At 38.3% G+C, this 26,253-nt stretch overlaps 1 protein-coding gene across 2 annotated transcripts in view; it reads right to left on the minus strand.

The window, feature by feature from the left end:
- LOC120780295 overlaps positions 1–26,253 on the minus strand; it is a 136,695-nt gene that overhangs the window by 57,885 nt on the left and 52,557 nt on the right. Inside the window, exons 2-3 of one of the 2 annotated variants that reach the window (XM_040112585.1) lie at positions 5,285–5,480; positions 3,008–3,160 (exon numbers count right to left, since the gene is read on the minus strand). In XM_040112585.1, the coding sequence (XP_039968519.1) occupies positions 3,008–3,160; positions 5,285–5,480 (349 nt within the window). The remainder of the gene's footprint in view (positions 1–3,007; positions 3,161–5,284; positions 5,481–26,253) is intronic. The other variant, XM_040112587.1, reaches the window with a different exon arrangement.

Genomic DNA, 26,253 nt, shown 5'->3' on the forward strand with positions numbered 1-26,253 from the left:
AGCGTTCAAAAAAATTTAACATTTAGAGAAAAATTACATTTTTTCTTAAATTTAAAACGATCTAGCGGCTAAAGTATTTGACCTAGGTGGTTCAAATAAGTTGCACCGGTTAGGTAATTTAAAGAGCTTTCATGAAATGTATAATTCGCCCCCAAGGCCCCACCGGGGGTGTGGCAATAAGCGAAAATGGGTTTTCGCCATGTCCCCCCTTTTGTTTCACTACAATTGGGAGGGTATGGGGCCGGGGGGGATCAAAACCATTTTGCGAGTTAGTTCACCCTTGTGGCTTTCAGGAAAGCCCTCAATCTCCCCTCTATCCCTACCAGGGGCGTGGCAATAGCGTTTACAAAAAAATGTAACATTTTGAGAAAAATTACATTTTTTCAAAACTTTTAAAACGCTCTAGTGGCTAAAGTAGTTGCTCCATGTTTGCGACGCTATAACTCACGAATGACTTAAAAGAAACGACAACCAATCAAACACGTGTTAGCGCGTGAAATGAGCTTTCCAAAAAGGTATAGCATGACCCGATGCGACGAATAAAACTAGAACTATGCGCTTTCAGCGCCAACTAGCGAAAATACCGCAAGACTTTTTTGACAACCTATTGTTTGATCTAGATAAACATACAAACCAATTTGGACATGTAACGAACATGAAAACAGATAAATCAACCGTTCGAAGTGATAGAAACATACCAAAGTTCATATATTTTCATACAAAATATATGGGGTCTAGCCAAGCACCATTGGTGCACTAAGGTGTAATATTATAATATCCTTTTTTCGTCCTTTTCGATACGATATCCTTGAATTTTTTTTCTGAATTCTACAGACAATAAAATTCAAAGAAGCTACCTGGAAGCGCAAGTCTTTTGCTACACTCTAAATATATTTAAATAGCATTGCCTTTCCAGACCCGAGGGTCTCGATGAGGGTTAAACTTGTTAGAGGGCTTTATATCAGCTTTATATCTTAATTTAGTGCTTGGTTATGGCACTTTATATGTATGTTTTTGGTTAATGGCAATTTGTGGGCGTGGCAGTGGTTCGATTACGCCCAACTACGAATTCGTAACTTTGTTTTGTACTAAGGAAGCCACATACCAAGTTTCATCGAGATATCTCCATTTTTGACACAAGTTACAGCTTGCACGGACGAACGGACGGACGGACAGATAGTCAACCCGATTTCAACTTTTCTCGTCATCCTGATCATTTATATATGTATGTATAACCCTACATCTATCTCGATTAGTTTTACCGTAAGGTGAACAAAACTGTAATACTCTGTAGCAACTGGTTCCAAGAGTATAAAAATCCATGTTACTTATATTAGAAACTAAAATTATATGTAATATATATTATATGATAAATAAAAGCATGAGTGTGGGAAATAATAGCAACATCTAAATTAAACAATAAGCTATTGTTTGTTGAGAATGTTTTTACGTGAAATGGAAACATTTAAGATTGTAAGAGTTGAAAAAATCAGTTTTTAAGTTAATTACATCATATTATAGAACATAGAACTTAAGGAAGGACTAAGCTCGGGTTTCACCAAACTATTGCACTCTCGCCAGTGCCAAGGAAATATTTTCATTTGTTAAAAACATTATGTAAAAATGCTGTGCATAAATTAATAATTTGTTATTCGATGAAATTGTCAATGGATTACGATCAAAATAATGTACTATCTACACATAATGCTAATCGAAATATTCTAGCTTAATATTGTGGCTAATATCGATTATGTAATAAAGTTCAACCGAGGGGTCAACATTTAATATATTGAGTATATGAGAGAAAAATTTATCAAAAGCGTGGAAATCATTATAGGGGGAGTATGGAGGTTAAACGAAAGGCTAGAACGATTTTAATATATCCTGAACATTGCATATTAAAATTTCCACAAAGTTTGTGATGGCCAGAAGGAAAGTAGAACCCTATTAAAAATTTATATAAATTTTGGGGTGAACAGCACTGAAACCATTTTTTCTGAAGTGTTTTCGAGAAGTCTCGAACAAGAGAAAGCGAACTAAAGAACGAACGAACGCTCAACCGACAGATGTGATGACCGAGATGACGGGAGAAGTATTTTTCTACATAAATTTCTTTCTGAAATATCAAAGCTATTTCTTTTATAAAATTATTGTTTTTAAATCAATATAAACTGAATATTATAGAATATTTTTGTAAATCACAATATTCGCTTTTAATTTGGTTAACAAAAATATAACGTGGAGGATAATTGGAAAGCCGGAGATTGCTGAGATTACAGAAAGGTCTGAGCTGATTGTATGACATTAAACTAAAGTGTATTCGAAAATATTTTTCCACGCAATTTGACACCAAACTATGGTATACCGAAACTATTTATTTCACTCTCTTAATTTCATTACAACTTATTGCAAGTTTATCAACAATTTTTGTATATCCACATCCACAGGCACTAAGGTTATAAATTGCTATATGGGGCCAAGAAAAGTTATTGTACGAATGTCACATCTGTTTATGAACATGATTTATAACATTTAGGTGCAAAGTTAAAGAATGTTATGCACCAAATTTTCAACATAACCTTTGTTGGAGATGAGCATGGTTATTATTCGATATGAAGCATTTTCAAACGGTACATTAAAGTAGTAAAAAAAAGTTTTCAGTATCTTTGGTAAATATAGCTCTAGTGTTTTACGAGATATCTATACAAAACTGGGCCTGAAAATAATCCCTTTCCACTCATGTGCTAAACTAACCTCTTCGTACCAAGTCGCATACAGCTATCTCAGTATGTTCTCAAATTATCGCTCCAACTTATGGATAGACTTCCAGTATACGACTCGCCGAATTATCCTGATCTCAATTTTTTATCTCAATTAATTTTTGTTGGAACAAACTACCCTTAGGTCAATCATAGTTATATACATATTTTCAAATCAAATTAAAATAAGTAATACGCGTCTTAATAATTTATATATATTATTATTTAGAAAATATTATTGAAATTACCTGTAATTTCTTTATTTTCAAATCAAATCGAATATGAAACCTCTTTTCTTTATAAGTCATCTTGGCATCACCATATCGCTCTATTCCTTCCACGTTATAAACTATTCCGTTGCTTAAAATCAAGCGTGTCTTGTAGGCAACCAAAATAAATGTCTGTAAAAATAATAATGTGAAATGTAGTACTCAATGAAAATGTACATCTAAAATGGTACAAAAACTGCTTGTACGGTTTTGAACTCTTTAATTGAGAATATATTGGATAAATTTGAAAGTAATTTTCCTTTTTTGCAAAAACAAAAAAAATAAAATATGGCACTATCGATTACTTTGGCGTTCGCGTAAAAAAAAGAATTTCGGTATAAATGGGGTATGTGCTGATAGGAGAGCTTCTCTAGAGGAGGAATATTATGAAAAAAATAATGTTGCCAACACTTATATTGCGGACGTGGCACCGCCCACTTTTTGGTGAAAACCCATATCTCGGAAACTGACTGGCCGATTTCGACAAAATTTGGTACGTAACATTTCTATCATAGTTATATATCACAGTATGAATCGGCCCGCAACCACGCCTACTTCCCATATAACACAATTTTAAATTCCACTTGATTCTTTTACTTTCCAGTATACAAATCAAGAAGTAATTAATAAAGCGGGATAAAACTTTGCGCGAATAAAGCCTTTAGTTTATGCCACCTTATAACCAAAAGTCTTTCGAATCCAATAAAAACTGTACACGCCCGTAGGTACCGAATATTTGGACCCCGGTACTTATAGTTGACTTTTGATCGAAAACATTGGTCAATGTGTAAGATATACATATAATTGAAATTAAAGGATAATTCTTTTCTGATAATGGTATGTCTGTTTGTCAACAATTGGTTGAATCGGACCAAGCCTTTTGAATGGCCTCTACGTCTGCATAACACTTTCCTTTCATGGGCAAATTCATTTTTCCGAAAAGGAAAAAGTCGCCCGGTGCCAATTCAGGTGAATACGGGGAGTGGTTAATGGTTAAAATGTGATTTTTGGTCAAATAATCGGTCACAAGTGTCGATCGAATGTTGGATTCTGAGTAATTTTTGGTCGTCAGTCAATTTGTGCGGAAGCGCAAATATTCGGTCAAAATGCGATAAATCGATATTTTGGAAATGTTTAGTTCCATTTCCATGAATTTCAATGATCAAAATAGATGATATTATTTACGACTTCGAAGTTATGACTGTCAACTTTAACGTGGGAGCCAAGTCGCGAGAGCGATGACTGTTTGTTTGATGTCAGGCGACATTTCGTCTTGCCCTCGTTCACCACCAAACCCATTTGCTTCGCTTCTTTATCCATTCTGGAGAAAGCTGAACTAACGGCGCGGTTGTTAAGGCCAATAATATCAATATCATCGGCGTACGCCGGCAGCTGTACACTCTTACAAATGATTGTACCTGCTCTGCAGCTCAAATTATTTTCTCCAGTAGTAGCTTAAAGAAGTCGAACGATAGGGAGTACCTTATTCGAATCGAACTGTTCGGAGAGATCTTCTCCGATCTTGAAGGAGCTTTTGGTATTGCTTAACTTTTTCAAGATTTCACGCGTTTTTGATTTTCCATCAAACAAACAGTCGTCGTTTTCGCGACTTGGCTCCTACGTCACTGTTGACAGTCATAAATTCGAAGTCGTAGATAATTTCGTCTATCTTGTAAACAGCATTAATACCAACAGCAACGTCAGGCTCGGAATCCAATGCAAAATAACTATCGTCAACAGGCGCTTCTTTAGACTGAATAGGCAATTGCGAAGTAAAGTCCTCTCTCGACGAACAAAGATCAAATTTTACAAGTCTCTCATCATCTCCGTCAAGCGCAGAGGCATGGACGATGACAACATCCGTAGAGTTGGCGTTACGATTTTTCGAAGGAAAAGTTCTGCGGCAGATTTATGATCGACCGAATAGTCGATTGAATAGTGAGCTATATTTTTTATATGAAGCTGGTTAAAGAAATTAAAACAAGAGATAAAACGATGCATAGTTAGTGTAAATAAGATTAAAAAAACGTTATACATCGGTTCGTCATATCGGCTAGTAAGGAATATTGAAATCATTGTAAAATTGTGTTACGGAAAAGTTTTTCTATTACCATAATATTTCAAATATACGTATATTTCCGTGGACCTTCGTCACATTCTGCTAGAGTATCTAGTGTTGAACTTGAACAACACTACACTAGATAGAGAAGCCATTCTCTACTTGCTTCAGATGAAATTATTTAAAATTATACATACCAAAGAAATTGTCTCTGTTATATCCGGTAGATTTAAATGTTCGATCTTTATATTATGCAAATGATTTAAAATCATTGGGATTACCACATCCACCTCTGCGTTAATGTTTGTCCATCGAGGATTAACTTTTACCTCGTCCTCTTCATTCGATTGAGACAATTCAAGAGAAAGTTTGGAGGAATTTATATGACTTTGTCTGCGCAGGAAAAGAAAAAGAGAATTCAAAGAAATTATGTTTTTAAGTATTACCCGTATTCTTTCACTATTATACTTTCGCATTTTTTTATTATAGACACGTATTCTTTCACTATTATAGTTTAAAATTTCACTGTATATATTAGTTTCCTTCTAACAACAATTGCATCTAACACGTAAAATATGCATTCCTTGATACTCTGAGAGTGATAGAGATGTATGAAATCAGATTACTAAAACTTAGACTAAATCACAAATTCAACTATAATACAAAATTTCAATTAAAAACAGAAGATCACAAAGAGAAGAGGCACTTGTGGTTTCAGCATTTTGAAAAATAGATTCTTCCAGACACTAGAAATTTCTTAATTCGGATCTTCTACCCCAATTTAACTAAAAAAAACCTTATGTTGAAACTAAGTTTTGATCTCGTAGGGAGGTGGTCGAGTACGAGTTTTATAAACATGTAAAGTAAAAATACATTCTGACAAAGAGAACCCTGAAATTGTAAATAAAACGCAAAATATTTAATTGTTCATCAATATTTGTTTTGACGCCTTCAAAGTAATCCTCACCAAATGTAATACACTTATGACAACCATTTTTTCAGTCCTCGATACACTTTTCCTAAGCACTTTTTGGGGTGGCCTTCAGCTCCTTCAGCGAATTTTGTTTTATCTCTTCGGTCGACTGAGAACGGGCTTCACGGAGCGACAATTGCAGTTTGGGGAACAAGAAAAAATCACACGCAGCCAAATTTGATGAATACGGTGGCTGATAGATGGTAGTCATTGCCTTTTTTGACTTTAAACGCGTTTCATACCCAAAATATCCACCAAAATCATTTAAACGGACTCGGGAGATATGTGGAGCTCTCTTGCCATCCCTCTAACACTTGCCTGAAGATTTCGGCTGTCTTTGAGGGCTTTGTACCAACCGTAGGCTTGTGTTTTTGATAAAACTGAATCACTGTAAGTCTTTTCCAAAAGTCCCAACTATTCCGCACACGAAATTCGGTTAGAATTATAAAATTTGACAAAAATTCTTTGTTCGACATTTTTATCCATTATAAAAATCGCAACGCACTACTGAGGTGTACCGACATAAGCAGCTGCTGTAAACAACCTGTTTGATCAACAGATCGCGCTCATATTTGGGATTAAAGATAGTCCTACCAAACTACATAATAAATTTTTTTGTAAATATCTTTTACTCGGGAAATTTAAATACAATTTCCGGGTGCTTTTTTGTACGAATTTATATGCGCAACAGTGACTCGTTACTTGTTTCTGGAAGGAACTTCGCTCAGTGAAATTAAAGAACTCTTGAATTCTGTACACGACGATCCCAGCCATTGAAGCGACCATTCACGAGTTTCAACGTAGTCCAGGCACTTAGAAGTCGTGTTTGCTCAATCCAGATAACAAGTTTATGTGTAGTTTTGTAATTGTAGATGAAATATTGTTCCACAGTGGACTTCACCCAACGAATCTGTTACGAAGGAGCCGAAGACTAACAGTCAACTCGTGCGCCTCCGTTTCTCAAACTTTGCGAGGCATTGCAATTAGTTGCAGAAAACATTTGTCACTGTCACGGAAGCATTTGTAGAGAATGATCTCAAAGACGCTGTTGGGTAGCGATTCTTATAACTTTCCAATATAATGTAAGTAAATTGATGATCAAGCATTTTTAATACTTTTAACTAATTCATTTTTAGAGGAATACGGTTTAATGTGCTGCGATGCAAGTTGTAATCGAATTTCTTTTGCTTAAGTGACTTCATATTAAATTCTAATAGTTTTAAATATGAAGCATTCCTTAGCGACCTACGGATAGTCGATAAGCTCACTTTAACACCAGAATTTACCCAAATCTTGACGGCCGATTCATGAGAACTGGATGCTTTTCCCTGACATTGTTGGTGGTGTTAATACTGGTTCCTAAATAGACAAAATTATCTACAACTTCAAAGTTATGACTGTCAACAGTAGCGTGAGTGCCAAGTCGCGAGTGCGACGACTGTTTGTTTGATGACAGCAGATATTTCGTTTTGCCCTCGTTCACTGCCAGACCCATTTTCTGTGCTTCCTTGTCCGGCCTGGAGAAAGCAGAACTAACAACGCGGGTGTTGAGGCCGATGATATCAATATCATCGGCATACGCCAGCAGCTGTACACTTTTATAGAAGATGGTATCTTCTCTATTTAGTTCTGCAGCTCGAACTATTTTCTCCAGAAGCAGGTTGAAGAAGTCGCACGATAGGGAGTCGCCTTGCCTGAAACCTCGTTTGGTATCGGACGGCTAGGAGAGATCCTTCCCGATCCTGACAGAGCTTTTGGTGTTACTCAACGTCAGTTAACACAGCCGTATAAGCTTTGCGGGAATACCAAATTCAGACATCGCGGCATAAAGGCAGCTCCTTTTCGTGTTGTCGAAAGCAGCTTTGAAATCGACGAAGAGGTGGTGTGTGTCGTTTCTCCTTTCACGGGTATTTTCCAAGATTTGGCGTATGGTGAATATCTGGACGGTTGTTTATTTGCCAGGTCTAAAACCACACTCATAAGGTCCAATCAGTTTGTTGATGGTGGGCTTTAATCTTTCACACAATACGCTCGATAGAACCTTATATGCGATGTTGAGGAGGCTAATGCCACGGTAGTTGGCGCAGATTGTGGGGTCACCTTTTTATGGATTGGGCATAGCACACTTAAATTCCAATCGTTGGGCATGCTTTCGTCCGACCATATTTTACAAAGAAGCATGTTCCGTATCAGTTCTTCGCCGCCGTGTTTGAATAGCTCGGCCGGCAATCTATCGGCCCCCGCCGCTTTGTTGTTCTTCAGACGGGCAATTGCAATTCGAACTTCTTCATGGTCGGGCAATTGAACGTTTGCTCCCATCACCTTTGGGGGCTCTACAAGAGTATGTTCAGGTCTTGAAACCTTCTGTAAGCCGCCTCATTTTTTCGTAGAATTTTCGAGCATTACCCCTGTCGGCCAGCTTATCAAGCTCTTCGTACTCACGCATTTCAGCCTCTTTCTTTTTCTGTCTGCAAATGCGTCTCGCTTCCCTCTTCTACTCTCGGTATCTATCCCATCCCGCACGTGTTGTGGTCGATCGTAACGTTGCGAGGTAGGCAGCCTGTTTTCTCTCCGCTGTGACACCGCACTCCTCGTCGTACCAGCTGTTCTTTTGCACTTTCCGAAAACCAATGGTTTCGGTTGCAGGTGTACGTAAGGAGTATGAAATGCCGTCCCACAGTTCCCTTATACCGAGTTGTTAACGAGTGCTCTCAGAGAGCAGGAGTGCAAGCCGAGTAGAAAATCGATCGACTGTCTGTTGTGATTCCAGCTTCTCGACTTCGAACCTTCCTTGTGTTTGTTGACGTGCGTTTTTTGCTGCACAGAGCCGGGTGCGAATCTTGGCTGTAACAAGATAGTGGTCAGAGTCGATGTTAGGACCTCGGAGCGTACGCACGTCTAGAACACTGGAGACGTGTCTTCCGTCTATCACAACATGATCGATCTGGTTGGTAATTTTTCGATCGGGAGACACCCAGTTAGCTTGATATATCTTCTTATGCTGGAATCTAGTACTACAGATAACCATATTTCGGGCTCCGGCGAAGTCAATCAGCCTCAACCCATTTGGGGATGTTTTGTCGTGGAGGCTGAATTTACCGACCGTAGTGCCAAATACATCTTCTTTGCCACCCTGGCGTTAAAGTCGCCAAGCACGATTTTGACAGCGTGGCGGGGGCAGCACTCATAGAAGGGGCTCAAAGCGCTCATAGAAGGCAACTTTGGTCACATCGTCCTTCTCCTCCGTCGGGGCGTGGGCGCAAATCAGCGATATGTTGAAGAACCTCGATTTGATGCGAATTGTGGCTAGACGTTCATTCACCGGAGTGAATGATAGTACTCGGCGACGGAGTGATGTCGGCCTTTATTTTCGCGAGGACATCAACCAGCTGGGCAGCGGCACTTAATATCGTAGTCCTTATTTCGTTTGCCATGGTTGTCATCAAAAGGGGGGTCTCTCATCCGAAGCTGGTTATAACTATTCACTGGGGGTGTTTTTTACGTGGAGGGTCCCAAACCCAGCGCACAACCCTATGTAGGGGATGTTTCGCCTTCGAGCGGATGTTCTTAGGCTACCCAGAGGATACTTGGTCAAAGACCGGAAGTAGTGAGCTGCTTGAGCCTTGTGTAGAAGAATCGTTTCTGGCCACTCCCAAGTGAATGGCGATCAGGGACTTTCCTCACTTGCGTGAACTTCTACACATGACTCCATCCTCCATCACCTAGTTCTATTAAATTACGACACGTTTATTTGTTATAAAATGAATAAATTTTGGGGTTTTTTTCTACCCATTTCAAGATATGTAGATTTCACATTAAATATAGCGTACCAAAATAAGTTTTTTTTTACACAAATAAAAAACCATACATTAATCCTGTTCAAAATATCTGGAACTTTTTGGAAAATCGTATTCGAAAATATCGAATTTCATCAAAATAAGGCCAAAAAGCTGGATCATGGACTTAGTGGGTCAAAATATCCGGAAATAATACTAGAAATGGAGTGGGGAGCATACATCAATGTCTAAGGACAATAATAGCATCAAATTGTAGGCCAAAATCCGCTAAAACTATTGTTATTACTTTTGATTTATGTATATAAATAATCATTAGTGTACGTAAACTTTTTTGATATAAATTATGCCCATTTTAAGCTTTAGCATTAATTTTTTTTATTTGTGTAAAAGAAAAAAATATTTTGATAAGCAAATATTTTGATTTGCATTAGCGGGCTTAGTTTACATTTACTTGCGCATTTCACCCATGTTATTGCAAATTTTTAATGAGAATTGCAGTAGCAAGGGTAACCTGTGGGCTGAAAATGTAAACATCTTCTAGACCTCAACTCCGCCCACTCCCCTTATAACGCTGCTGTTAAAAACTACTAAAAGTATTCAGCGATAAATAAATAACTAAATATTCCAGACACCTCAAATTCTACCCTCGTGATGGTATGAGTGAACTTTTTATGAGCTGGTGTAAAAATTGAAAGATGGGCGTGGCCAGCCCCCTTTTTAATGAAATCACATATCTCGAGACCCGCCCAACGATTTGAATCAAATTTGCTACGTGATATTCTATATTATAGCGTGAAAATTGACTAAAGCCATGCTTACTTTTCACATAACACAGTTTTAAATTCCATCGGAAACATTCACTTTCCAGTATAGGATAAGACTTTGCACGAATAGTGCCTTTAAGATATGCCATCTTATCACTAGAAATTTCTTTAGGTACTGAGACCCAGAGGTTATAGTTGACTTGTTACCGAAAATATCGGTCAATGTGTGAGATATTTACTGTAAATTCAAAGAGATCCCTTCCTGATAGTAGTATGCCTGTGTGTTAAAAAATGGGTTTACTCGGGTCAATAATTTCCTTAGGTCCCATATACCTATTATAGAGATTTTCGAACTTTGGTGTGACTTTATGTCGCATATATGAGCCAATATGTGGGTTATTTTAATAAAATTGAGAGAGTGTGTTTTTCTTATAACGGTGCACCTTTGTGCTTAGAGTTGCAAGAGTATAAAATGTTCGGTTATACCCAAACTTAGCTCTTCCTTACTTATTTATAATATGCTTGACATCATTGGTTTGGCTTCTTATATTATATACACGTATTTACGAAGAAGGAACTAACTAACGAAGAGATTTTATATTAGAATTAAGAATCCCCCATATGGATAGAAGTGCACTAAATCTCAAGATATGTGGCAGACCTTCAATCAAATTAGCAATGCAAAATTTAAGTTAGTGCAATTTGTTAAGCTCAGACAAACATGCGACTTTGAACTAAAATGTACCATATAATAATTATACTTGTATCTCTTTAAGGGATCCACTTCCAAAACAACAAAAAGGAGCGCTGCTTCTAAAGCCGTGAGCTCGCAATATCGTCCATTGTGCATCAATGTACCAAACTTGATAAATTTGAAAGAAAAACAGATTTACCTGTAACATTTGCAAAGATGCAGTGTGTCTAATCCACGGAGCGAAAGAAAATCGTACACTTGTAACGTCTATCTGCTCATAGCAACATCATTTTTAAAAACAGTTTTTATATTTTAAGTTTTATATATGATTTTTATGGTAATTAGTTAATATTTAAGACAAAAATTTTACAAATAAATTTCCTTGAGGGCCAATCAACCACTTTTTAATAATACTACTTTCAAAAATGATTAAATACATCATTTTCACCTTCAACATTTACGCTTAACACATTTTCCCACAGACGAAGGAATAAAAAACTTATAACAACGATAAACGCAAATCAAATTTCATACGCTTACCTGTTGACGTAAAAATAAGCACATTTTTCGACAGAAAAAAGCAAAAAGCATATAACGGCACATTGTTACGGCATGTTTTCTTTACCTATGATTGTTCATACAAATATGAGAAGAACAGAAATCAATAAAGTAGCTGCAGGTTAATAAACAAAAAAATCAGAAGCAATCGTGTTAGGCTGATGAAGGTGTTCTAACCTGGAGCTGTAGAAGTAGACAAAAGTAGGAACTCTATATAATTAAGATAATTTAAATAGTATAACATGTACATATGTATGTAGGATCAGGAAGAGTTTTTCCCAACCGCGTTAGTTCAACGAAACAACAATAATTTAAATGAGAAATTGGGCTGTGTAATTAAATTGGAAGAGGAAGTAGAAAATAGAAAACTTGTCACCTTGGTGGTCAGCAATAGACTATATTATTTAATGTAAATAAAATGTAATTAGGTAGAATTATTAGGCTTATGCTAATATTTTCGAAGGATGTCCATATGCTTGCACATGCGAAAGAGTCACACAAAAGGAGTGACAAAAACTCTCGCTGTTATGTTGTTGCGAATATATGTAGACATGCATACGTGTGTATATACAAATGAGTCATGTGAGAGCATTATGCACGTACAATTTTTAATACTTTTGTATAGTTTGTTAGTACAATTGAGTCTGTGCTCTTATATATGACTAACTAAACTTAAAATAACTTAATAACTACTTAATAGGGTGTAACGTTATGTGACCCAACATCCCGGCCCCATTGAAAGGACTTTCAAATAGGTAAAACTGCAATTTTGTGGATTGGGCGACGAATTACACCCTTTGAAGTTCGCACATCAACCACTCTGATTCGTGCATCCTTTCCTGGGATAGCATCTATGACACGACCAATTAGCCATCGTTGCGGTGGTACATGTCCTCATGGATAAGAACCATTGCGTTCTTACCAACATTTCCATGGTCAGTGTTCCATTTTGTTCTTGCTTGCAGATCGCTTATATAGTCGTGTAACCATCGTTTCCAAAATATTTGTTTTACGGCCGTTATTTGAATCTAACCGTTGAGTTGATTGACGTTGTCAGCTACTGCTCGCTCCGGAAGACTCTTTAGCGCACTACAAGTTAAGAAGTGACCTGGAGTCAAAGCTTCGTAGTCGCTGGGGTCAGACGAAAGTGGTGATAGAGGCCGAAAATTTAGAACTGCTTCTATTTCTACCAAGGCTGTAGTGAGTTCCTCGTATTTTAACTTGGTATTCATAACGCTACGATTCAAATGCCCCTTGGCTGATTTGTCTGCGGCCTCCCAAATGCCACCAAAATGAGGTGCCCTAGGAGGGATAAAATGAAAATTGATAAATTGATTAGCGCAATAATTTGTGATGACATCTTTGGTTTTCTTCTTGAAAAGAAAGGCTTTCAGTTCTGAAAGTTTGCTGCAAGCTTCGACGAAATTAGTTGCATTATCAGAATAAATATCTGATGGAAGACCTCTTCTTCCAATCATTCGTTTGAGTGATGCCAAAAATTCATCCGTAGACAAGTCAGAAACGACTTCGAAGTGGACAGCCTTTGTCGCGAAGCAAACAAATATGGCAACATAAGCTTTGTAGGGTATTTTGCTCTTGATGCGAAGATAGATATTGTCAGGTACACAGAAATCGACGCCGCAACGAGAGAATGGGCGTGTTGGTGTTAACAGCCCAACAGGAAGATTACCCATCATAAGTTGAAGCAATTTCGGTTTGTAACACACACAATGAATACATGATCGGACAATAAGTCTAGTGAGATCACGAGCATTAACGATCCAGAATTGTAAACGAATTAAAGCCAGTTTTTAATATGTAGATATCGGACATATCGCGTAACAAATCCACATTTGCTTGGTAGTAGAATAAGATGTTTCTGGCTTTCTGGAAGTCTTCCTCCAACCCTCAGTAGTTCAAATCCTTGAGTTGTTTCCAAGAACGGATTCAAATTTCGTAGTATGCCATTTGACATTTTATCTCGCTGCAACAATCGAATGTCTGCAGCGTAATGCTGTTGTTGAACGTTCCAAACAATTCATAGCAAAGCGCGATGTAGTTCATCAGGAGTAAGTGGTCCATCCACCATTTTCGTGTTATCATTTTTAAGTCTAGTGTAAAAACGTAGCATCCATGAGACAATCCGCACTTCACGACTATGAGTACTGTACCTGTCAAGCGTTTCAAGAAGATAATTATTGCTTATAATTATGTTAAATACTGATTTACGCATTTCTGCATTAACAATTTCCATGTCAACGTCGTTACTTTTTCCATTAGGCCATTTTCTTTCATCTTCGTATAGAAACTCAGATCCATTAAATTGAAGTTGTGAGTTCTAATGGTGTGCTTCCTCTGGAAACAATGTCTGCTGGATTGCTTTTCGTTGGCACATGTCTCCAACAAGCACCCACAGTCAAATCCTGAATATCCGATACTCTATTCCCAACAAAGGTTGAAAGTGTACTTGAGTGCATTTGAAGCCGATGAAGAACAATTTGCGAATCTGGGAGTGACTGTCCTTTAGTTGGTGCCACTCGTGATTTTGCCGTAAATAGGCGAACGCTAACATTACCAAAATTGTCAACTATGCGTGTGTATATTCCGCAGCCGTAAGCACGTATCGAAGATTCACAAAATCCATGTATTTGTAAAGACTTCATGTTAGCAGATAAACAATACCTTGGAATACTAACAGAAGGTAAATCCGAGAGATTGTTGACAAATGTTTGTCATGCCGAAGCGATGTTTTGTGGGACCGATTCATCCCATTCTATTTTCAGCAACCACAGCTCCTGAAGTAGAATTTTAGCGGTAACGATTACTGGTGCTAGTAGTCCTAGCGGGTCAAAGAGCGATGAGGCGATGGATAGTATTGTCCTTTTAGTGGTGGTTCCATTTATTGGCTGCTTTGGTATGATTGAGAACATAAAATGATCTTTAATTTGATCCCATTTAAGGCCAAGAGCACTAGTGACAGAAGTTTCAAGATTTAAATCCTTGTCAGTGTGTTCGACTCTGAAACCTTGGTGGTTGGAATGCCATTTTGACAGCTCAAATCCACCTAATTTTATCAACTCTGTTACTTCATGTTTTATCCTTGATAGCTCCGCAAGTTAGTCAGCTCCACACAGAAGATCGTCGACGTAGAATGATGACTTAACGACATCTGACGCAACGACAAATATCGACACATACTGATCCGCGAGGTAGTGTAGACTACGCACAGCAAGATAGGGTGCGGCTTCCATTCCGTAGGTGACAGTTTTGAGCTGAAATGTCTGAATATTCTTTTGAGGCGAACTCCTCCACAAAATGTGTTGGAACCTTCGATGTTTCTCATTGATGAGTATATACATTTTAACGATATCTGCAGCGAAGCGATGTAAACGAAAACGAAGCAAGGTGATTACAAGCTCGCTTTGAATTGTAGGTCCAACCATTTGAATGCCGTTTATCGATTTTTGCGTATTTGTTCGACAAGATGCATCAAATACAACTCTCAATTGCGTTGTAGGGCTATTTGGTTTCAAAACGCAGTGATGAGGGATATAGTAGTGAGGTTCCTCCAATTTTGGATTGGGCAGTGCTTCCATGTGGCCTAGACTCTCATATTCATCCATGAAGGCTACGTATTCTTTCTTGAGCATAGGGGACTGTTGCAATCGGCGTTCTAGCGCATTAAATCGTCGCAAAGCTGTATTATAAGATTCACCCAAACAAGAAGGGTCATCTTTGAACTGTATATTCACTATGATCCTGCCGTTGGGACTCCGAGAAAAGGTGTCATTATATAACCTTTCGCAGCTGTGCTGTTCAAGTGTCCACACATTCGGCTTTGTTGCAATATTTTCAATTTGCCACAGTTTTTCCAATTTTAAATCTATAGACTCCTCACAAGCAAATAAGCATTTGGCATTAAGCGCGTTAGTGTTTGCTCGATATCGTCCCGAAACGACCCATCCTAATAACGTTTTCTGTAAAATCGGAAGATTATTACAATGTTTAATTTGTCCTACATAAGGTAAACTGAAGAAGCTCTCTGCCCCAAGAGTAAATCAATTTTCCTCGGTTTATTAAATTGATAATCAGCGAGTACAATGTTTGGAGGAATATGTCAAATAGATGTATTTATCTCGGGTCTGGATGATGTGCGAAGTAATGCAAAAATCGAGAGGTATCTCCAAGCTTGTTGCTTGCGACTTAATATTTGTAGAAGTTTTATACTTGATATTGGTAGAGGACTTACCAATACTTTCAATCTCTATGTTGTGTTTGCTACGTGGAAGCATCAGTTTTTGTGAAAATTCTTCAGTTATGAAATTAATTTGTGAGCAAGAATCCAGCAAAGCTCGGCCAAGATGATAGTTTCTGGAAACGTCGCGCACTAGAACCTCTGCTGTGGCGAGGATGATGTTGTCAAACGATGACGAATTGCCTTTACGTAAAAGTTTTGCTTTATGCGTGTTGGTAGTGCTTTGGTGTACAAATCCAACGGTGTGAGCGTTATCAAATGAGTCGAAGTATTGGCAATGTCTCTCCAAAATGTGGGTGCAATTTTCCCAGCTCGGCAAAGTTTTAAAGTCCAGAGACTCCTTCCATTTGCGATTGGTTTCTTCATCTGCCTTCTGTAAAACTAAAAATATAAGCATAGCTTGTGAAATTTGGCTTTCAGTTCCCAATGACAATAACGAGCCGTAAATTGCAGATGCCTTATCAATTAAACTTCTCAACTGACCAACATTAAGCTTAGAAATAGACGAAAGCTCAAACAAAGAGGAAATATTTTCTAAAAATATGAGAGTTGGGTTGTCATATCGAGTTTTGAGTCTCTCCAATGCCTTCAAATAGTTTTCATTGGAAACTTGAAAAGCGTCAATAGTTTCTAATGCCAGTCCATTGAGACAGTTGCGTAGATTATTAAATTTCTCTATGTTAAATAAGCTATATTCTCGATCAATAATTTGCTGAAAGGAAGTTATGAAGTTTTGATATTCAGAGTACTTGCCGTTGAATGTAGGAAGTTTGAGTTTGGGCAGCTTCGATCCTGCCTGCATTACGCAAGTGGTGTCTGAGAGTGTGGTGTTGGAATCCTCGGTAACTTGAGACTGAATTATTAACTTTGTGATTATATACAGCTCTTCAAGATCCATGCGACCGCAATCCTCAGGATCTATCCTTTCAATTTCCGTCTGTGTAGACAACACATTTTTGAAATAAGATTCCAGAATACCAAATCGGCATTTGTATTCGGCTGCTGAAAGTATTTTAGCACCTGGCCGTAGACTGGCCTCGACAATGTTTTTTATGTTACTAATTTTCTTAATATTATCCCGTTGTTGTTTGAGCTCTTCCAAAGACATGTTTAAAATTTGAGTATAATATAAATAGTTTTATACTTGCGATTAGATTGCTTTGAATCCAGAATCCCGTTCGAATTGTTCGTTGGATATAAACGAATGTTGGGAGCTGCAGCGAAATGCGAGTAAGCGATAGCGATGGTGTGACCAAATAAGAGCGACGAAAGAATTGCAAGTGCAGCGGCAGCGATGCAATGTGATCCGTAATCACCTACAAGCGACGTATTAGCGTATCAGCGATATTGATAGCTAAGCAGCGAACAGGAGCAGCGAACAGTAGTAGCGACAGCGAATCAAGTATTTGCAGTGCAGTGCGAGAGCAGCAGAGACGACAGACGTTCGCAGTGGCAGCGAACAGCAACGATGGCAGAATTGGCAGAAGCGACGGCTTTCAATTCTGAGCAGTGCAGAGCAGCGGTGTGTAACTGATTTAGGTCTAACAGTAAGGTATTACTGTACTTTGTATGGACTACAATGACCTTTATCCAAGCCTCTGCAACTTATTGCGAAGAAATGTCCAACTAAGTTGTACAACGATGCGATCCTCCAGCGATAATGATGATGATGATTATTATGCGCGAGCCTTATGATGACCACCAAGAGCACGAATCACGATAGACTTATGTATGTATGTTAGATAGCCGGGTACAAAATTCTTTACTAAATTGAATTACACCTTTTATTTAATTTAATCGAAACTTCTAAATCAATTTAAAACACTAGCCCCATGTTGGGCCCCAAAAAACGTGGGATCAGAAAGAGTTTTTCCCAACCGCGTTAGTTCAACGAAACAACAATAATTTAAATGAGAAATTGGGCTGTGTAATTAAATTGTAAGAGGAAGTAGAAAATAGAAAACTTGTCACCTTGGTGGTCAGCAATAGACTATATTATTTAATGTAAATAAAATGTAATTAGGTACAATTATTAGGCTTATGCTAATATTTTCGTTGGATGTCCATATCAGAGAACGTATATTTATAGAGAAGGTTCATTGGGATATTTCAATTTTGGGATATTTAAGTGGTGAACACATAGAGCTCGACAGACTGCAAACTACATCTGTCAAATATTAAAATACACACGTTCTTATGGACACAGTTATTTTCACAGTTGCACGACTACACGACTGCAGGCCGACAGTTGTCGTTCTCACTAACTTCAATATCCTCCTATTTTTGCCAACGACAGTAGATTTGACAGAAGAATGGAAGATAGAAAGAGGAGGTAGAGTGGTGATGCCACTAATATGTAGAATGTAAAATTATTCACAGCTCTAACAAACTTGACGTTATTTTACAAATAAAAGCATAAAAAGCTATATTATAGCTCTATTATATCATTTGTAATAACAATTGATAATTTAAAGTAAAAATATTTACCTATTTACTTATTTTTTGCATAAAAAATTTCATTTTGAACAAAATATTAAAATTTCTTTGAAGTGAAAGGAATTAGTATGGCCACAACGAAATTGTGTACATACAAAATGGACAACAGCGTTGTTTTGTGTACATGCCGGCCATTGTGTTGTTGTTGCTTCTCAAATTGTACATGTAGTAAGATGAACAACGACGTTTTCAGTTCACTGTCGTGCTGCTGCAGTCTGTCGCGATCTATGTGTTCACCACTTTACTGTTTTGGATGAGCGTGTTTCACCACAGAAAATTATTAGCGTGTTTCACCACTTAACATCAGGGGACATTTTCAGTGTTAAATGAGAAATTATGCAATTTCCGATGTTAAGGAATGTACGCTTACAGATTCGCATATTTTCAATGCGTAAACGACTCTGCATATAATTTATATATGTACATACATATGTATATATAATATATTTTCATACATTTATTTGCAGGTCTTTAAAAGTTTTGATAATATGTTAATACATAGACCAAGCGGTCGCACTTATTCACGTACAAACATATGTATGTAGTTATGTGAACATGTAAACAAAAAGAACCAAACGCACATTGTTTGTAAATTTGTCCACACACAACTTTGTATGTAAATAATGTACACATGTTGTTTCATGCGAAATCTCTGTTGCCCCGGACAATCAATGGCCGAAGCTCACGTTTTGAGAAGAATCAAAGCGTCACAACATTGTGTTGTTGGTAGAAAATCCGGGCTGTGCCGAAAACACAAACGAACGATCGCCAATTGCCACTGCTTCCCTTGCCGCTGTAACAGCTTCACCAACAAACCAGCGTAAATATATACATATACATATTTTTTTTTTATAGTAGGGGGAAGCATCGAAAGCCGGAGTGCGGAACTTTAATCCGCTAAACCTAACCTACTCCCAATTCAAGACTCTCCCACGGGACCACCGATTAAGTATTACTTCGTGGGAGGGACAGGACATTTAAGTCTCATCTATCGTGCGGACTGACGGACGCCTAATTTGTTCAAAAAGTCTCAGTTGTGTCATTTTGGATGCTGACGCTTCGCTGACAGCTTTCCATTTATCAGTCGACTAACACATAAGTGTCGTTAAATTATTGACTGTAAAACTACCACCGAGTGTGGTTTTTAGCTTTTCCCTTGTATTCGAAAATCGAGGGCAATAAAATAGTACATGTTCCGAGTCTTCTATATACTCTGTACACGTCGGACAGTTCGGACTAAGGTCATTGTGGAATCTGAAAAGGTAGCTTCTAAAGCATTCATGTCCACTAAGTATTTGGGTCAGATGGTAATCTAGATTCCCATGTCGTCTCTCTATCCACGAGTGGATGTCCGGTATAAGTTGATGAGTCCAGCACCCTTTGGTTGAGGGATTCCACCGCTCCTGCCACATTTTAGTGCTCTTGTTTCTCTCCTCTGTCCTTGCCAATTCTGTTTTAGGCGTTGAAAGCTGATATAAACGCTCGAGTTCATCTCCCTGGATGTCAATAGGCGGCATGCTGGCTAATACTTGAGCAGCGTCGGTTGATATAGTCCGGAAAACACTTATTACCCGAATTGCAGAAAGCCTATGCACTGTTATTATTTGTTTAGCATACGATTTTATATCCATTGCCTGTATCCATACTGGTACCGCATAAAATATTACGGAACTCATTGCTTTCGCTATTAAGAATCGCCGGCTGGAACGCACACAGCCTCTATTAGTCATCATTCTTGATAGGGTATTATACATTTTGATTGCCTTCGCGGAAGAATACTCCAGGTGTTCTTTAAATTTTAATTTGGAATCCAATATTACTCCCAGATACTTCAGTTGCGGCTGCGAAGTAATCTCGCATTCCCCTATGGTGAGCTCTCATAAGGTTCCATAATAGTGGGCCTAACACTGACCCTTGGGGTACTCCACTCGAGATAGAGTAGCTCTTGATGCCTTCGTCCGTATCAAAACTCAGCCTTCTGTTTTTAAAATAGCTCATTATTATGTTTATGAGGTATTCAGGGGCCCGTATTTCATCCAGAACTTTGATTATGTCTGCCCATTTTGCCGAGTTGAACGCATTCTTGACATCCAGGGTAATCAGCGCGCAGTACTTTTTTGTGCCACCTTTCCATCTTTTGCCACTTACTGCACATTTCGCAGTATCGACGACTTCTCGTAGTGCGTCAGTAGTGGAACTCTTTCTTATAAAGCTGTCTCTCTGATAATCCGCCAGCTTTTTGGACTGCTAACTCCAAGCGGTTTCGTATTATATTTTCGTACACTTTACCCATTGTATCGAGCATACACAGAGGTCGGTACGATGAAGGTTCTTCAGCTGGTTTCTTTGGTTTTGGGAGCAGAACCAAACGCTGTACTTTCCAAGAGTCGGGAAATACCTCTTCCTTTATACAAGCGTTGTACATTTTAGCGAATACTAGAGGTTTTTAGCTTATGGCTTCCTTCAGAGCTCTGTTTGGTATGCCATCCAATCCGAGCGCTTTGGTGTTTTTGATTTTCTTTACTATTGCCAGTAGTTCGTCTTCCGTGACTAACGGGGGTGACTCTGCAGCTTCGTTTCGTCGCTTGGCAAATGAAATTCGGTCATGTTTCGGAAATAATGTTCCGACGACTTTTCCCATAAAAGAGGCGTTTTTAGGTTGCTGCTGCTTGTTTTTAAATCTGGACATACAGATTTTGTAAGCAGTACCCCAAGGGTCAATGTTTGCTTCCTCGCATAGCTTTTCAAAACATGATTTTTTGCTTCGGGTATTTGCCGACTTAAGAAGCTTCTTGTGGCTTTTAAATTCTTCCCTAAGACGATTTTCGTTCGTTTCGCCACGGTTACGCTGTAGACGCCGTCTAGCCTCATTCCACCAATATACAGGCCGCCGCTTGTTGTGATGTGATGTTCTGCGCATTGTTGCATCGCATGCTGTGATCAGTTCTTTTCGCACTGCTGACGCCAATTGCGTGGCGCTGTCACCTGATGCCTTTGATGCGCTCCAGACCAGCTCAAACAGGTCTGGGTCAAACTCTTGTTGCTTCCAGCTTCGCTTTCGGGAGTTGCCTCTGCTAAGAAGTTCCTGCTCTCAGGAATAAGAGATTTGTGCTATAATTGCCATTTGATCGCTGTTTGTGTATATGTCAGACACCGCCCACTTAATGCGCATACTCAGCGAATCGTTTGCAAACATAATGTCAATTATGGATCCTTTATTGCCTTTTTGGTAAGTGTTTCGAGTTCCGATGTTCATTATTGTTAAGTGCGTTTGACTCAGGTATTCATGAATTAGCCGCCCGCGGTGGTTTGTGCATCTGCTGCCCCATGCACTTGACCAAGCATTAAAATCACCCGCTATTATGATAGGTGCTTTTCTTCTGGTTTCTAAAGACAGCCTTAAGAGGAAATCTTCGAATTCTGTGATAGCTGCGCTGGGACGGGCATAGCAACTTACAAAATAAATCCCCTGAATATTCGCCCATGTAAAGCAATTGTGGGCTTCTCTGGAGCAGGTCTTTAAAGGTTGCCCTTTACAGGACCATATTGCTGCCTTGCCAGATTTGTCTGCAATCCATGTGCTTTCTGGACGCTGGGCGTATTGTTCACTTAGCATGGCGGCATCGATGTTCTCCTCTATGATTGTCTGATCTACCAGGTCTTGTGTTGCTGCGCAATGGTTTAGATTCAGCTGTAGTATCCTCATTTACTTAGAGATTTCGTCATCTCGAGGTACTTTGGGAAAGTCGTACTCAATACAGAGTGCTCCCCTTTGCAGAGCATGCAGCTCGGAGCGTTTGTACACGATTTTTCTAAGTGTCCTGCGGTTCCACAGCGTGTGCGTAGGGAAGATCTGTCTGTCAAACTGCAGCATTTACAAGCCATGTGACCCAGATGGAAACACTTATAACACCTGGGAATAGGCGAGTATTCTCGAAGGCGACAGATCGACCACCCAATCTTTATTTTTCCCAGTTTGAGTGCGGCCTTAGCATCTTGAGCGCGCATATATACAAGTGCTATTTGTGTGCCACTACGCGTTTTCCGCAGACTTTTGACATTTGCTATCTCTAGATTTTGGATTCCACACTCTCTTTTCAGTGCTGAGCAGATTTCTTCGGGAGTTGTTATTTAACCCAGATCTTTGCATACAATCGTAACGTTGTGGGTTTTAGGCTGTATCATAGCCATTTCTCCAACCACTCCTTCCAGGGCGCTTTGGAAAGGTTCGGCTTTCGTGTCTGCTCCATTTTTCAGTTCTAGAAGCAGGTCTCCTTTAAGTGTTTTTCGAACATAGGTTACGTTCGAACATAGCTCCTCTAGTCCGCTGTCACTTTTTATTTTTCGCAGAATATCTGCATACTACGCCCCTTCTTTCTTCGTAATAATGATGGCATCCGGTTTTGTTTTAATTTTCTTCTCCATCGGTCTCCTCTTTTTAACCACGTCTACCCATCTCTCATTTGAGTTTTGGAGAGTCGTGGTATCCTTTTGGGTGGTTTTTGCGACTCCACTATATGATAGTTGCTCCTTTTCATTTATGTTTTTTGGCTTTTTTGTGGGTGGTAAAAAGCCTGTTGCATCTCGCAATCGTTTTGGGGTGTTATCATCTCTACCAATGGGAACTTGAGATGATTTCCCTACTAACACTCTTCTCGGTGGGTTTTCCACTTTTTCAGCTTTGGCGTGTAATGTCACAATGTTACTCAAAAGTTCGTGCATAGCCTGGTTAATATGCCTTTGGCCGGCCATCATGCTCTCCAACTCTTTAATTTTCTTTCCCAATTTGATAAAACTGCTAGCCGTTTCTCCGTTTTGCGATTCCTCGGGTTTAGCGCATTTGCTTACATGATCGGCAGTATCACATTGCTTATTTGGTCCAGCAGCGGCGGACTCCTCGTTTTTTCCATTAGGCGGCGTTCTCGTTATTTTGGAAATCCTTCGGAAAGGATTATCCGGTGTTCGCCCCATACTATTTTCAGAGGCCATGCCTCCGAAAAAAAAAGTCTGGGAACACCTGTCGCTGTGTATGTTCAGTCCCTAGCCTTAATGCTTAACTAAAAACAAGACGGTCGATGGTTGGCAATGCGCAAACCAAAAGGAAAAACGAAAACACAAGGAGGGAAACAGCTGATCGATCAAAATAACAACGGCAGAAAAAAGAGGAAAAATTCAAATTAACTGCACGCTGTTATAAGGGGAAAATTAAATTTATTTTGCAAATTGGCGCGTAAAAAACACAAAAAGGTATGTGCGTATGAATGTACTTATCTAATCCCGTAGGTCTGGGGTCCACTTAGGTGGTAAATCCTGCCGGAACGTCCCTCACAAAAACTTATTTTCCCAATATAAAGAGAACTAGAAATTTGTTAAGAAATTTCGGGAGCTCAATAAAAACACGTCTACCTCACTTCACTAATCACAACTACTACAAATATATACATATGTATGATTCTGTATGAGCTTGCATACATATCGACGCAGATTTTTGCAAGCCGCATAAAAATATTTTTTACATTCCTTGACAAATACAGTCAATCCCGGTTATGTGCCACATTCAAAGATACAGATTTTTGTGGTTTGTTAAAAATAAAAATATAATATGGCACATAAGCGAGTGCGGATATTGAAGGAAGTGATACCTAAAACAATAATTTCAATGTATTTCAAAAAACCAACCGTGAGATGCAGCAAGATATAGGCAGTTAAGAGGGATGATTTTCATTTAAGCGGAGTACTACTTAACCGGGATCCACTGTACACATAAATCAGAGAAATTTTGAATATTTTCTTTGACACATTTCTTGACTTGAATATCGACAAAAAAACTATGTTGTCAATTTTATTCTAATATATTTCAATACTTACATAATATATAATATAATGTATTTGCGGGGTTGTTACTTTTTCTTTCTCATACAAATATCAGAAATTGTTAAATTTATGATTTTTAGCTTTTGCCATCGTAGGGAAAAAACGCTTGTAGACAAGGCATGCTCGGGGAGATGTAATGGTGTTTGTTTTTATGAATGAAGCAAGTTTGGCTGTTGAAAGTGCGCTTGCGTTCATGAATGAAAATATTGTCGTTAGGTGTTTTTCTACAAATTTGAGCATCGACTGTTTGGCTGCCATATTGACTTCTGACGCTGCTGACGCTATTTGAAACCCTTGTTGTTTTTGTAGAACAATATTCGTAATTTTTGCGGGTGACATATCTTCATGTGAACGCACATAAGTATGTATGTATGTTGTGTATGCATTATTTGTGTGGGAATGTTATACGCACATATTTACAGTACGCATATTTGCATGTTGATTTGTGTATACATTATTTGTTCGGCAATGTCGTACACATATGCATATATATGTAGGTACATATAGAGCAGTGCGGACACACTTTTACTGATAAATGATAATATCACAATTTGAATTTGAATTGTACTTATATATGTAAGTATGTATGTATGTATATATGTAACTATGTGCTAATATCTAGATGCGTATGAAAATTTAAGTGAAGAAATGTAATTTACATACAATATATGAATGTAATATATTAATTTTTTAATGATATTATGAAAGTATATCATATGCATATGTACCTATGTATATAGCATATATACAAACATATTCAAATATGAAATACTATTATAGTATCAAGCAAAAGAAATATTTAAAAAATAGCTCTTTTTCGTACTTTAACTACAATTATTGTTTTGGAAATAGCTCATTTAATTAGAATATTATCAGTTTTGCATGTATTCATAAAAATACGCAAAATGATAATCATATCAATTAATATGATGGCATGTAGCGTATAAAAATATAAGCAAAATACCAACATACATACGTCTGTAAAAGCAATGTATATTTCTGAGCATAATTTTCATTGAGTGCTCAGCTCTGTTCACGCGCCACTGTTAACATTTCTCCTTCTGAGCTAGCTGTGGTGAACACGCTTATCGCATTTTGTTAGCTTTTGACAGTTCACATGCTTGTCCGTTGTATAGAGAAGGTCCTATAAATATACGTTCTCTGGCTATTTTATATTAGCAACTAAACTTAAAATAACTTAATAACTAATAGGGTGTAACGTTAGGTGACCCAACAATGTAACCGCATCCATTTCTCTTCGTCACTATAAACAATAATATAAAATGAACAGAAAAATATCCTCAAAAATTTAAAAAATGAGAAAAGTATACTAAATATACATACATACGTACTAAATGTAATTTAAAGCAAGTTATTTCGTTGGTAATATATCGTTTACAGTTTTTTTGGCCAAATGTCTGCACTCTCGGGCAATTGGTGGATTTCGGTAAAACGAGTCTAATCACCACCTCCCTCAAAACACTGCACACTAATATATACAGGACTCTACAACACACTACAAGACACCAAAACTCCTCAGAACTCTACGCCGCCCAACTAGCAAAAAGAATCGTCCTCGATGAAGACGGCTTCTTTCGTCTACTGGATTTCGTTCATTTAACTCGTTTACTGAAACACCGGCGTTTTTGGCCCTTCGACACCATCTCATTTTTCTTCTCACAACATCGGTTCCACGTGGCTATTTAATTCGTTTTCACTAAAGACAAATTGTTTGTGAACACAATTGAATCATCG

This window comes from Bactrocera tryoni, unplaced genomic scaffold (genome assembly GCF_016617805.1).
Source record: "Bactrocera tryoni isolate S06 unplaced genomic scaffold, CSIRO_BtryS06_freeze2 scaffold_25, whole genome shotgun sequence".
Taxonomy (NCBI): domain Eukaryota; kingdom Metazoa; phylum Arthropoda; class Insecta; order Diptera; family Tephritidae; genus Bactrocera; species Bactrocera tryoni.